Source organism: Montipora capricornis, chromosome 3 (genome assembly GCF_036669925.1).
Source record: "Montipora capricornis isolate CH-2021 chromosome 3, ASM3666992v2, whole genome shotgun sequence".
NCBI lineage: Eukaryota > Metazoa > Cnidaria > Anthozoa > Scleractinia > Acroporidae > Montipora > Montipora capricornis.
This window is the reverse complement of record NC_090885.1, coordinates 23,654,015-23,665,462: the sequence shown is the minus strand read 5'-3', so window position 1 is coordinate 23,665,462 and position 11,448 is coordinate 23,654,015. Positions and strand designations below refer to the sequence as shown.

The 11,448-nt window shown below is 37.9% G+C and overlaps 2 protein-coding genes and 1 non-coding gene across 3 annotated transcripts in view; 1 reads left to right on the top strand and 2 right to left on the bottom strand.

The window, feature by feature from the left end:
- LOC138042605 (uncharacterized) overlaps nucleotides 1-8,798 on the bottom strand; it is a 14,885-nt gene extending 6,087 nt beyond the window's left edge. The window contains exons 1-9 of the mRNA XM_068888554.1: nucleotides 8,394-8,798; nucleotides 7,839-7,927; nucleotides 6,758-6,861; nucleotides 6,374-6,448; nucleotides 3,638-3,769; nucleotides 3,124-3,264; nucleotides 2,568-2,657; nucleotides 2,393-2,456; nucleotides 1,659-1,746 (exon numbers count right to left, since the gene is read on the bottom strand). Of these exons, the coding sequence (XP_068744655.1) occupies nucleotides 1,659-1,746; nucleotides 2,393-2,456; nucleotides 2,568-2,657; nucleotides 3,124-3,264; nucleotides 3,638-3,769; nucleotides 6,374-6,448; nucleotides 6,758-6,861; nucleotides 7,839-7,927; nucleotides 8,394-8,536 (926 nt within the window). The 5' untranslated portion in view covers nucleotides 8,537-8,798. The remainder of the gene's footprint in view (nucleotides 1-1,658; nucleotides 1,747-2,392; nucleotides 2,457-2,567; nucleotides 2,658-3,123; nucleotides 3,265-3,637; nucleotides 3,770-6,373; nucleotides 6,449-6,757; nucleotides 6,862-7,838; nucleotides 7,928-8,393) is intronic.
- Nucleotides 195-266, bottom strand: Trnag-ucc (transfer RNA glycine (anticodon UCC)). The gene has a single exon. It is a non-coding gene; the product is annotated as a tRNA-Gly (tRNA).
- Nucleotides 8,799-8,845: 47 nt separating the features above from the next.
- The window catches only part of LOC138042604 (staphylococcal nuclease domain-containing protein 1-like), a 32,916-nt gene continuing 30,313 nt past the window's right edge, over nucleotides 8,846-11,448 (top strand). Inside the window, exons 1-2 of the mRNA XM_068888553.1 lie at nucleotides 8,846-8,984; nucleotides 9,157-9,306. Coding sequence (XP_068744654.1) covers nucleotides 8,943-8,984; nucleotides 9,157-9,306 — 192 coding nt within the window. The 5' untranslated portion in view covers nucleotides 8,846-8,942. The remainder of the gene's footprint in view (nucleotides 8,985-9,156; nucleotides 9,307-11,448) is intronic.

The window sequence follows — 11,448 nt, the reverse complement described above, 5'->3', positions numbered from 1 at the left end:
TTAGTTTTCCTTTTCTGAAAGGTGCCTTTTCATCGATTAAAATGCAGAAGTTTGTTGAGATCGGCCAGATGACTTACAGAACGAGAGGGAAATCTCTCCTGGTCGAGGAAAAGAAAAAGAAAAAGAAAAAGAAAAAGAAAAAGAAAAAACAAAAGATACGCAGTTGAGACAAAACAACAACAACAAAAAAAGAGTGCGTTGGCCGGGAATCGAACCCGGGTCAACTGCTTGGAAGGCAGCTATGCTCACCACTATACCACCAACGCTACGACAACTACTTTCGCTACAATTTAGAAGATACATTTCGACGGCACTTTGTTTATAACGCATCGAACACAATTATCGAACACTTCTTGTAGTAAACGTAAGCTTAAAAGAATAAAATAACATAAAAATACAGCCGCATTAGCAAGTCAAATCAGTTCAGCCTAGTGTGTTTCTCGCGTATCTTTAAATGATTAATCGCTCAAACTGGTAAAAAACTGAGACAAGAAAGGACCTTTGTGCTCTGGGTAACACAAAGCAGACAAAGATTCTGTGTGATTAAAACGTACATGTTTAGTAAAAATTTGAACATTTCGACACTTGAGGTCATGTTTTACTAACCACGATTTGCCATTTGTTCAGTCTAATTTATTTGACAAGGAGAGAGAGAGAGACAGGTTGATCACAGCAGCTTGCCAATACAAAAAAGATAGTACGACACCATCTTAATAGATATTACGCCGGTTTGTAATATACATAAACTGTCAAAGATCTACAATTGTAGACCTGTGGACAGCAAACTGAGGATAAAGGCGGTAAAGATATTTCTGGTATTTACTCCCAATTTTCGCGAAAATATGATCATTGCAATTGGAAACAACAAATCCTCTGGGCTTGTATGGTTGAACCAAGACAATGTTCGAGCCCCGTTTAATTAACCGTTAATGAACCTTTTAGAAACTACCCCCTTTATTCCCGTTTAATTAAGTCTAGATGGATCTAGATATGGTTCAATATATGGCTTTCACGTATTCTCCTACAAAGTGAATTACATGCAATAACTGATATGTTCTATCGTTATTTTAAGCTAAGCGACTCTGATTTGCCGCATTCATTTTCCTTGTATTAGGCAAACAAAGGCTTCTGAATGTGGGGTGTCCTGTGCATCGTTATTACTGGTTTAATAAAATCAGTAGCCTTCACAAAAAAAAAACATCACAACTTGTTGATTGCAACGTGCAGTTGTATTGTCGAAACGTCGAGTAGATTGATTTTGAACTGAGTGGAGTGCAACTTTGGTCTGAAATCAAAATCGCTGCGAAAAGGTGCGCCGCTTTGCACCACTTAGAGCGGCTTTTCGTGAATAAATCGCACTGCTGAGAGCCAATAAGATTGCAAGGATCACCAGGATCACCAGCGATTTCTAAATGGTGTATAACAAAGCCGGAACTGCGCTATTTAAGGGCTCATTCTTTTGGGACTATTCCGGTTTACGAATAACAGAATACACGAAATGCCAGTTCCCAAAAGAACGTGTCTGCCGAATTGGTCCCAGAAGAACACGTCGTCGATTACCATATATTCGGAGTATTCCTATTCCGGAATAGTCCCAAAAGAACGCGCCCTAAATTAAGAAAAAGGAAATGCTCTCAGATTTCTTATTCGGTACCTACGTTAGAAGCCCACGACATGTTTCAGTCGAAATCCAAGTCACACAGGTGCCTGTTAAGCCACTGGAAGTAACTTCATATAAAGGGTAACCTAGTAGGTAAATAAGCAATATAATTGTCGCAAGATCAACACAGTTGAGACAATATACACCCTTTCCTTGCTAAACTTTATGGTGATGGAACTTAATTTAAAATTGCTCTTACTTTCTTAGACTTCTTACTCTTTATATAATCCTGCAAAAATGGTTTAACAATTTTAGAAGCACTAATTAATACCAACCAAAGAGGTTGCAGTGAAATGTAAAAAAACGTAGTGTGCGGCCTTCTGAGCAGTGGAGGTCACCGGTTCGATCCCCGTCTCATTCTACCGACGTCTGTTTCGACTTTCCTCTGATCCGTGTAGCTGTTGCCTTGAATACCCGTAAAACGTAGCATTGACGGAGGAGGAAGGGGGTCGGAGAAAGGGGGTCGGAGGGGGGTGCGCATCGAAGGCCATAGGTTCATCAGTTTACTGGCACGTGTTACCCTGTTCGTGTAGTTGTAATTTCCTTATGCGACTGCTTCAAAACGTACAGTCCAGGTTAGGCTGTTCTGGAAATAACATTGGTTCCATCGACTAAACTCGTAGGTGTTATCTTTGGCTTCAAATTTAGTTTAATCTGTTTCCAAAAGCTACATGTACTTACAAATTTATATGACTGACAAACATTGCAACCGTGCAAACTATACAAATGTACCTGTGCTTGTGTTATTTAAGCAAGCGAATTCTCCAAAATGAACATCTCCACTTATGAGTATCACCTACACCGTCGTACAAAGCAAGATAAAGAAAGCCAGTACAGCATTATCCTTCTTGGAGAGTAGACGGAAAAAAGAAATTTGAACTTCAAATGAACAATGTGAACGCTTTACCCTTGGGTGTCTCTGTAAAAGCCACATCAAGCGATCGTAGCTTGAAGGACAACTGGTCCATTTGTCTGTGTAAGGCATGTCTGACAAGAACTACCGGTAAGTGAAAAACAACGGATCGGTTTAAGTACAAGAATCCAAAAGATAGCACTGGGTTGATTGATCCAAATTAGCAAACAGTGAACATTGCATCATCATGATACAATACATACTGTACTTAATTGACCACTCCCCATAGGGGCTTTCCAGGGCCAATCGAACACAATCCACGAAGCGACAAAAAAGAACGACAACGACAACTGTTAAGAATCCCAACTGGCCAGAGTCAAACCAGTTGGCTATGTGCACATACATGTATGTGCAGCCGAGAAATTGAACTAGGGACTACCAAATTCAATGAGTAGTCAGGACGGGTCTTGAACCCAGGAACTCCGGAACTAGCAGCAAGCGTCCTAACCTCTGAGTTACACTGCCTCGCCTCTGAATGACATTTACCTTAATTAAACAAGTCCTACACAACTTCAAAGAAATCCCTTTCAAGGAATTAAGAAAACAATACCTGCATTCCACTGCCAATTACGGTCAACTGTGCAGGGTCAGTGCTACTTAGTTGTCTCACCAGCCAATCCCATTGCTCTTTTCCAAGTATGTCACAGTCTGTCCCCCACCGCAGGTGAGAGCGTATGTCAAGTAAGAGTAACTGTAGGAATTAAGATGCATGATGATCTCAGAGTCTACCACTTTTAAAATATTTTTTAATCACTTCTTTGAAAACCACAATTTAAAAAATGTTAAAAATTAATTTAGTGGGCACTTTAAAGAGGGTTTCGGCCGTATGGATGATTTTTTTTTTTAGGGGGGGGGGGGGGGGGTACTTATTTGAATAATATTTATATACATCTTTTTCGATGGTTTAACATGTATTTACGCGCGGATATTTTGCGAGTTGCGTGGTATTTTCCCGAGGCCTGTGTTCTCTTGACCAAATATGGTAAAATGGCATACTAGTGGAATAATAAAATTAATCATGATAAAGCCACTCAATGGTACAAGAATTCAATTATTGAATTTGCCTTTAATCTCTTACTGCCATTTCCAAAGACATAGGATGCATAGGCTCCTTCACGTCGTCGGCGTAGACTTTCCACTGGCTCATCAAGAAAATCTAAGTAGATACCTTGACTTTGAAGACGATCTTTGTAGTGCTGCAAAGTTTGAAAAAATAATCATAGGTTTTTAAATTTAAATCTGTGAAACCGTTGAGTTTTTACAACATGTTTCGAGAGAAACTTCTGCCCTCCTCAGTTAGTAGAATACAACGCGATGGAAGCTGAATTTATAATAAATAGAAATACATTAATGCTAAAAATATGTGAAAAATAGTATCAACGGAATGAAGTATAATATATACATGTACACAGTATTGGTAGCTTAAATGCCAAGCTGACTGCAACAGCCAAACCTTTGCTCCAGTCCCAAGAAACACATCACTTTGTAACAAAACACATACCATTAAAAAAGTATGGGACAAAACGGCACAGAGAAAAAAAAATACACAAGTGGCTACAGAAAATGGTATTAACTTCTCGAAACGTTTGGATAGAGAGAGGGAAAAAGTTTGATAACGGTAGTACACCACAAAAGCAACTGCTCTTTTTGGTCATCTGGCCTTGATCCAGCAGAGTGTGAGAAACATTTCCCACTTAAGACACATTTAAGTTCACCTTGCAAGCAGGCCCCAGTTTTTCAAAGGCCAGATAAATATCTTTATCCAGTGGATAAGTCACACTATTCAACAGTTTCTATTAATTTTGTTCAAATATTTCAATATTAATTTTTGGTCACATAATTGTGAATATGCACACTCTAATCACATCTTAGTAAAGGCGTCAACAAAAATCTTGGCCAACATTTAGTGTGGAGCACATTTTACGCTAGCTTGCCAAGAAGAATATCACTTGGTTAGAGGCAAAGGGAACTGCCAAAAATAGTCACGTGGAAGTCCATGGCTGATGCCCTATGCTCCCCATTAGGAGCGAAGATGGGCTAATGACATGATGATGACATTTTACGCTCTGGGTGGTGACTTATCCACTGTTTAAAGTTACCCAGCCTTTGAGCAACCTGCAGGGCCAGGTATGCATGGCCAATCAGACAAAATCGGACGGTCACTGTGCAGTAACTTACAAAGTTACAATAATTCAAGATATCAGTCCCATGCAATGTTTCAGCACTAGTGCTAGTGTCTTCATCAAGGTTGATCTACAGCTGAAAAACAGGTCCTTTTAATTACTCACTGATTGGCCATTGTCATCATGATTTTAGGAACCTGGGTAGAATTAATTAAGTTTCCAAACAAAGGCATTGATGGTATAGTGTACTGCTGGTTGGTGATGACAATTCTTTTCAAATAGTCCCAGTTAATGCAATAAATTGCAGGCATTGGTTGGTTTGACAAGCATGTTCTAACAATGCCACCTTATCCATTTTGAAAAGAAACATTGCTTTTGGGTGCTCTCTAAAAAAACATTTACCAATGAAACTGGCATTTGGTTTTTTTCAAATGAATACTTTTTCAATTGTCACACTGTATGAAATACTACGAAAACTACCGATCTACGGAATGGGCGGGAATTTACATGTCTCTGCCCTGCCCACTTTCATTTGTAAATAGTTTATATTCTTGAGAGGTATTGTGTTAGATGCCTTGGCAGAACTGAGTGCATAAAGCTGTAGAATTGTGGGAGAGCTCTTGGAGAAGACTTGAAAGGAAGATTATACAAGGAGGTCCCATGTTTTATGAGTCAATAAGGCAATGAGTCAATGAGACTCAAAGTCAATATAGCAACAATTTATTGATTAAGCCTAAGCCCTCGTTTCAGTCTAGGCCTAAGCACTCTCTGAAATTTTCGCTTTCATTTTATGGTTTGGTTAACTGCACTTACTCATTGACTCATTGACTCATAAATAGTGTTCACTCACACAAGATATTATCGGAAAAGGGTTTCTTCGTGGGAAGTTTTTCTGCGATTGCCAAATTTTGAAAACATATTTTTTATTGTTGCAGTTGATCCGGTACACCTAAGCCTGTGGGAAAGGAATTTCATCAAAACGTTTAATGAAAGTGGGCAGGGCAGTGACTCAGTAATTTAGGTCCATTCACAAATCGTGGTTTTCATAGTACAGTCATTTTCTTGTTCCCTTGGGGCAGGATTCTTAGGTTTGGTAAAAATATGACTTAGCATCGAAAAGGCTCTCTGGGCAAGCTTCACTGTGGCCACACAAAATCCACTTGATGGACTCAATAAAACAATGACAATGGCAAAACCATTATAAAGCAATTATTGGTTTTAAAGAGTGGTGAAGAAAGGATGTTGACTTGCCAATTTAACCTTTTAGAAGAAGAAGATGGAACTGCATGGACACTCAGCCCTCATGATAAAAGCTTGCATTATTGTTCCATTTTCACTGTCTCATGTCACTTCAATCAACCAGCAAAAAATTCCATTTAAAATATATAATTAGCATGTGACGATCCAGTTTTTTAAAATAATATTATGTTTACTTTGTTTTTCACACTTCATCTGTTTTCATCCCATTGCTTTCTTTTCAATTTTACATACAAGCTGCGAAGAATTCCTTGCAAAAACTAGATTAATACTACCGGTATTTAATAACGCATGAAAATTGGCTGAGGTTTGATTATGGAACTTCAACTACACACATGTCTTTGAACATTTGTTGATTTTTGACCAAATCTGTCTCACTCTTAATATTTAATATGATAAAAATGAAAGCATTGGTCACACCTTTCCACCATTGTTCATTCCATAATCATGATCATCCCAGACTCCTAGCACATGCACTCCAGATTTGAGGAATTTCTAAAGAAATAGTATTGAGCCAGATGATTATTTTTAGTATCTTTCAGTTTGGTCAGTTTGGTCAGTTGTTCTTCCTCCAGAACTCAAAATGCACAATATACATTGTAAACCCATCTCACTCCATTTATAATTATTGTACCTAATGGAAAATCTTGGCTACCGCTCTTTTACGATAGAATTACTAATTATGTTTCTGCTGTGTCAAGGCTTTTAGCATCAGGAATGCTACAGATTGATTGACCTGCTTGGAGTGAAACAATAAAATATATATAGGTTTATGGAAAACCAATAAAAATACTGTCTATTTACCTGATAATCTGAGGAGTACTTTAATGCACCAAATGTTTCCACCATTTCTTCTAGAGGAGATGGAGTCCATATAAAGGGCGCTATCCTAGTGTCGGCATAAACAGCTAAAAAAGCATACCGGTACTTTTACTTAAAACTATATATATGCAGTCAGTGATTACGAGTGATATCAGAACTTTGGAAATGGAGCAATAAAAATTATTGTTATCTCAAAAATCAGGGATGGAAAACCGTGACTGCAGCACTCTGAGGAAGTCAGAAGTGTAGATAGTACATGTAACTACATTGAACCCTTCTCCAATCACCACCACCCTGACTACATGATCATCGCATGAAAGAAGAATAGTGGGTTTTTACTATGAGGAATTATGTGCCTTGATGAGGGAAATGGAGGCACAGAGACCCTGTTCTCGCTTCGGGTATCAGTCCAGCTTAATTGGACTGCATTAGGTAATCACGTTGGTTTGATGAGTAGAGTAACATGGGAATATTTCTTGGGAATTTAATTTAAGAAATAAGATTGGCTTTCAAATAAAATGAGAGCTGCCACTGACTATAAATGACTCCCTTTTTCCTGTTCCAGTGAATTGCACAAGAGCCTTTCGCTTTTTCATGCAGTTAGCTACATCTCATGCATGATTTTAATAATATTGGTAAAACTGGTATATCTGCAATTACTGTAATTGCAGCATCTCAAATGATTACAAACAGGTATCTCTAGAGGGAACCTCTGTTAAACCAAACAAGAAGCCACATTTATTGGTTGTGGATAATATGCAAACCATTTAAATTATTTTATGGATCAGTGAACTGCATTTTTGTTTAGGCATAATCTTTTTTGTAGATATGAGCTAAATAATTTATTTTCAATTTATAATGTAATCCACTGATCAATTTCCAATGTGTCTTTATGCGTTTCATTTGCCTTACGGTTTTAAAAACATATTTCGTAGATTCAGCATTGTAAGAATATTATAAGCTTCAGTAGTTTTGCAGTAAGTGATACGTTCTACACTAATAATTAAATTAAAACATATTGTGGAACAAAAACCAGAGTAAACGAACAGTTCATATGACATACCATCTCCAAGCCAAACCCATAAATCCGGTTTTTGCCCTGAAATATGTTCCCACAATGGTTGGTGTACATGTGTCTTAGGATAAGCATAGCTAAAGAAAAGAGGAAAATGTTGCTTCAACCGAAATAAAAGGCAAGGAAATCTGTCCACAAGAGATAACATATTGTACTAGGCACTTCACGCCTATTCAATTTCAAGAGTTTTTAACGGACACATAAAGAGTCCAACCCGTGATTTCATTTGAGTTAACTGCCATATACTGCAGTAGTTCCTTGTAAATCGTTATTTGTGACAAAGTCAAATTACTCAGTCAGTACATGTGATCTCCAAGACTTCAACAACAAGTGAACAGATCGTGGTCCAGTATACAGTATAATACGAAAATTCAAGTCGACATGATTTCGACCTTGAGTGATTCTTATTTTCTCTTGCATTACAAACCAAACAGAAAAATCAAACTATTTCACTTAGAGCTACAAAACAAAAGTCTTACAGCTGTATATAACAAGGTTAGGAGTGGAATCATGACGCATTTTGACATTTTCCCGACAGTTTACCTGCAACTTCCGAAAGCAATGCGAGTAACTGTCGTTTCATTGTAAAAATCTGCAAGTAATGAATCCTGTCCACTTGATGAAACAAACCCAAGATTGACCCTGTAAAAAAAGAGTACTAAAAATAACGCTAAAACCGACGACATGGCGCTTCCCTCCACTTCCGTTGCCGGTTTGCCGTAAAATATGTAATGCACATCTCTTTTGATCAGGTCAGTTGTTGGTCAGTTGTCTTTCTTAAAAGGAAACGGAAGTAAATCTTGCATCTGAAGCAATAATGATCCCTTATTTGTGCACTGTTATTTTTCTCGATCTTCAAGAAGGATCGCTAGATCTAAGTTTGGCTAAAGTACTGAAAAAATCTGTCCCAGTCATCCCTCCATTTATTCTACATGATCTCGCGATTCGGAACTGTTAAACTTCCTTTGCATTTCAACTTCCGGTAAAGTGTTGACGTCACGCCAAATCCAAATATAGTATTGCTCCACAAGTAGTTCTTTCTCTTTTTTATCCTTGAATTGTGGCGAGTTTAGGGTTTTCACTCTAAAAATAATGGCTCAAACACCGCATATGAATCGTGGAATTGTTAAACAGGTAACGCATGGCCCAGTTTCTCTATTGATTTTACAAAATGTTTGACAAACTTTCCTCTTTTTTTCTGAAATTGCCAAGTTTTAAGCGTCCTCCGGTCCGACATTCAAAATCGTCATCATTACCAAACCCTTTACTACAACAAATAGCGTCTTTATTATTTTTTTCAATAAAGGTTCTGTCAGGAGATAGTGTAGTAATACGTGGTCAGCCTCGCGGTGGTCCTCCGCCAGAGAGACAGCTTTGCTTGTCCAACGTAAATGCACCCAAACTTGCGAGAAGGTCAAATCCAAACGTGGAAGGAAGTGTAGAAACACGCGATGAGGTTTGTTTGTCGTACAATGAAATTAACATTACTGCATTGCTCAGAAATGCACTCTGTTGCTTAAGGAAGGCCATAACTGTAGTGGATTCTTCTAGAGAGTGTTCAATTATATTACAATAGCTTGTCTATGATCTTTCCTATTTACGCACTTTATTTCTTGGTAAAATTTCACTTGATGTCCATTTCGCTGTGAAATAGTTCAAAGGTGTTATTGTTTTGACCAATAGGAATCGATTACGTGCGGCATCTTCTTTCAGTGAGCACAAAAAAACCGACTTGTAAATTCACCTCCCTAGCCTCTCGGCTTTTCGAATGGTCCTAACAAACGCAAATGTATCAATTCCTGGGTGACGCAAGGAATTTTACCACCAGTAATCCCACGTGCAGGTTCAGTAAACGCTCTAAAAATTTCCTGCTGCCAATCGGCTGAAAGTCATTTGGAATGAAATCAAATTTAATTGAACACACATTTGAATAATAATCATAATTATAGTCATTGCAATTTTCTCAAATTTGATTGGTGCATTAACTACTTTATTTTTCACTAATTATTTTGTGAGGCTAAAAGCGGACAGTGAAATCGGACAGTTGGCTATAATCAGATGCCTGAAATCGGACAGTTACATCAGCCAATCATATTAAGTGCGCTAAGCTTAATCCACCAATCACATAATAACCATAGCAACAACCACTTATCCTACCAAACGGGAGATTTTTTTACAAAATGGACAAATTTGTAACATTAGACAAAGAAAAAGGAATGCATTAATTTTATTTCTCAGAAATTGTAATCGGACTCCTGCTACTGTATGCGATCGTCCGATTTTGTTCATCACTTGTATGATTACAGACCAAATTGGACTCCATTCAGTCCTACCATTACCATTATTAATATTTATTGATTCAAGCTTGCATACAAAGATCCATGATGGAAATGCAGTGACATGTATACCTTGGAAATGTGCAGAATTCTGATTTGGCCAGTTTTACCAATTCGGCGTACTTAATGAATATTGTACCCAATTCAAATGTCTCAGGGTTAAGATTCTTTGTGTATTGAATATGCTTGACAATGAAGCATTCACATTTAAATGATAAGGGAAAACTGGGAATGACGTTTTATTCCAAAAGGATTTGAATTGGGTACAACATTGAGTTAGCCGAATTGGTCTATTGCATAGATTTTTAGAAATTCCATAGATTGTTAGAAATTCATTCACCCATAATGGAATAAAACCTGGCCTTAGTTGTTCAGAAGGCAAACAGTGCTACATCCAGTGGATAAATCACTAAATCGGTGTTGTCAAAATCAATTGAGTTATCTGCCAAATGGCAATATTTATCTGTTGGATGGCACAATTGACCTTTAAACAACCCAGGCCTGGTGAATTTTTTGGCTAAAATCTTCAGCACACTTTTTCTGCATTTTGAATTTAACCACACTTAATCACCAACATTATCATTTGACTACCTTTGAGATTGATGGCACAGTGCCCAAATACTGGGGCCATGTCTGCCATATCTAATTTCCATTCCAGTTTTGCCAATGTCTTTTAGTGAGGTTTTTTAAGACAAGGATATATCGTCTTGTTGTTTGATCCTCTGCTGTCTTTCTTAAGAGTTGAGTGAAAGAAAGAAGTGATCTCTTTACAGTCAGGTGGCTTCAAAGAGATTCGAAGCACATGTACATGACCTCTGCATAGCCAGTGCAATGCCCTACATGTACCAACTGGGTTGTGAAGCAAACGTATGTACATGTTCTCAGTTGGTACTCAATTGTTGGGCGGCTCATGTGTACCCATGAAGGACTTGAGTGGGTTATAGAAGAAAGAAGGCAGTGCTCCTTGCACAAGTTTGTCTGGACAATTTCTTTTATATAATAACCCAAGTTGTTCTCGCTTTTTGATTGGTTCTTGCCCATGATCTATTAGAGGACAGACGCACGATTGACGTCACCATCAGCTTTTACAAAATGTATGGGAATAAAATTTAATTCTTTATTATTAATTAAAACCAAATAGATTCCATGTTGTTGTGCGTCTGTTCAGTAATTGATCACAGAAGACGTCAAAATGTGGTAAGAACATGAGTGAAACACTCGGCTATCGCCTCGTGTTCCACCTTTTTGTTCTTACCCCATTT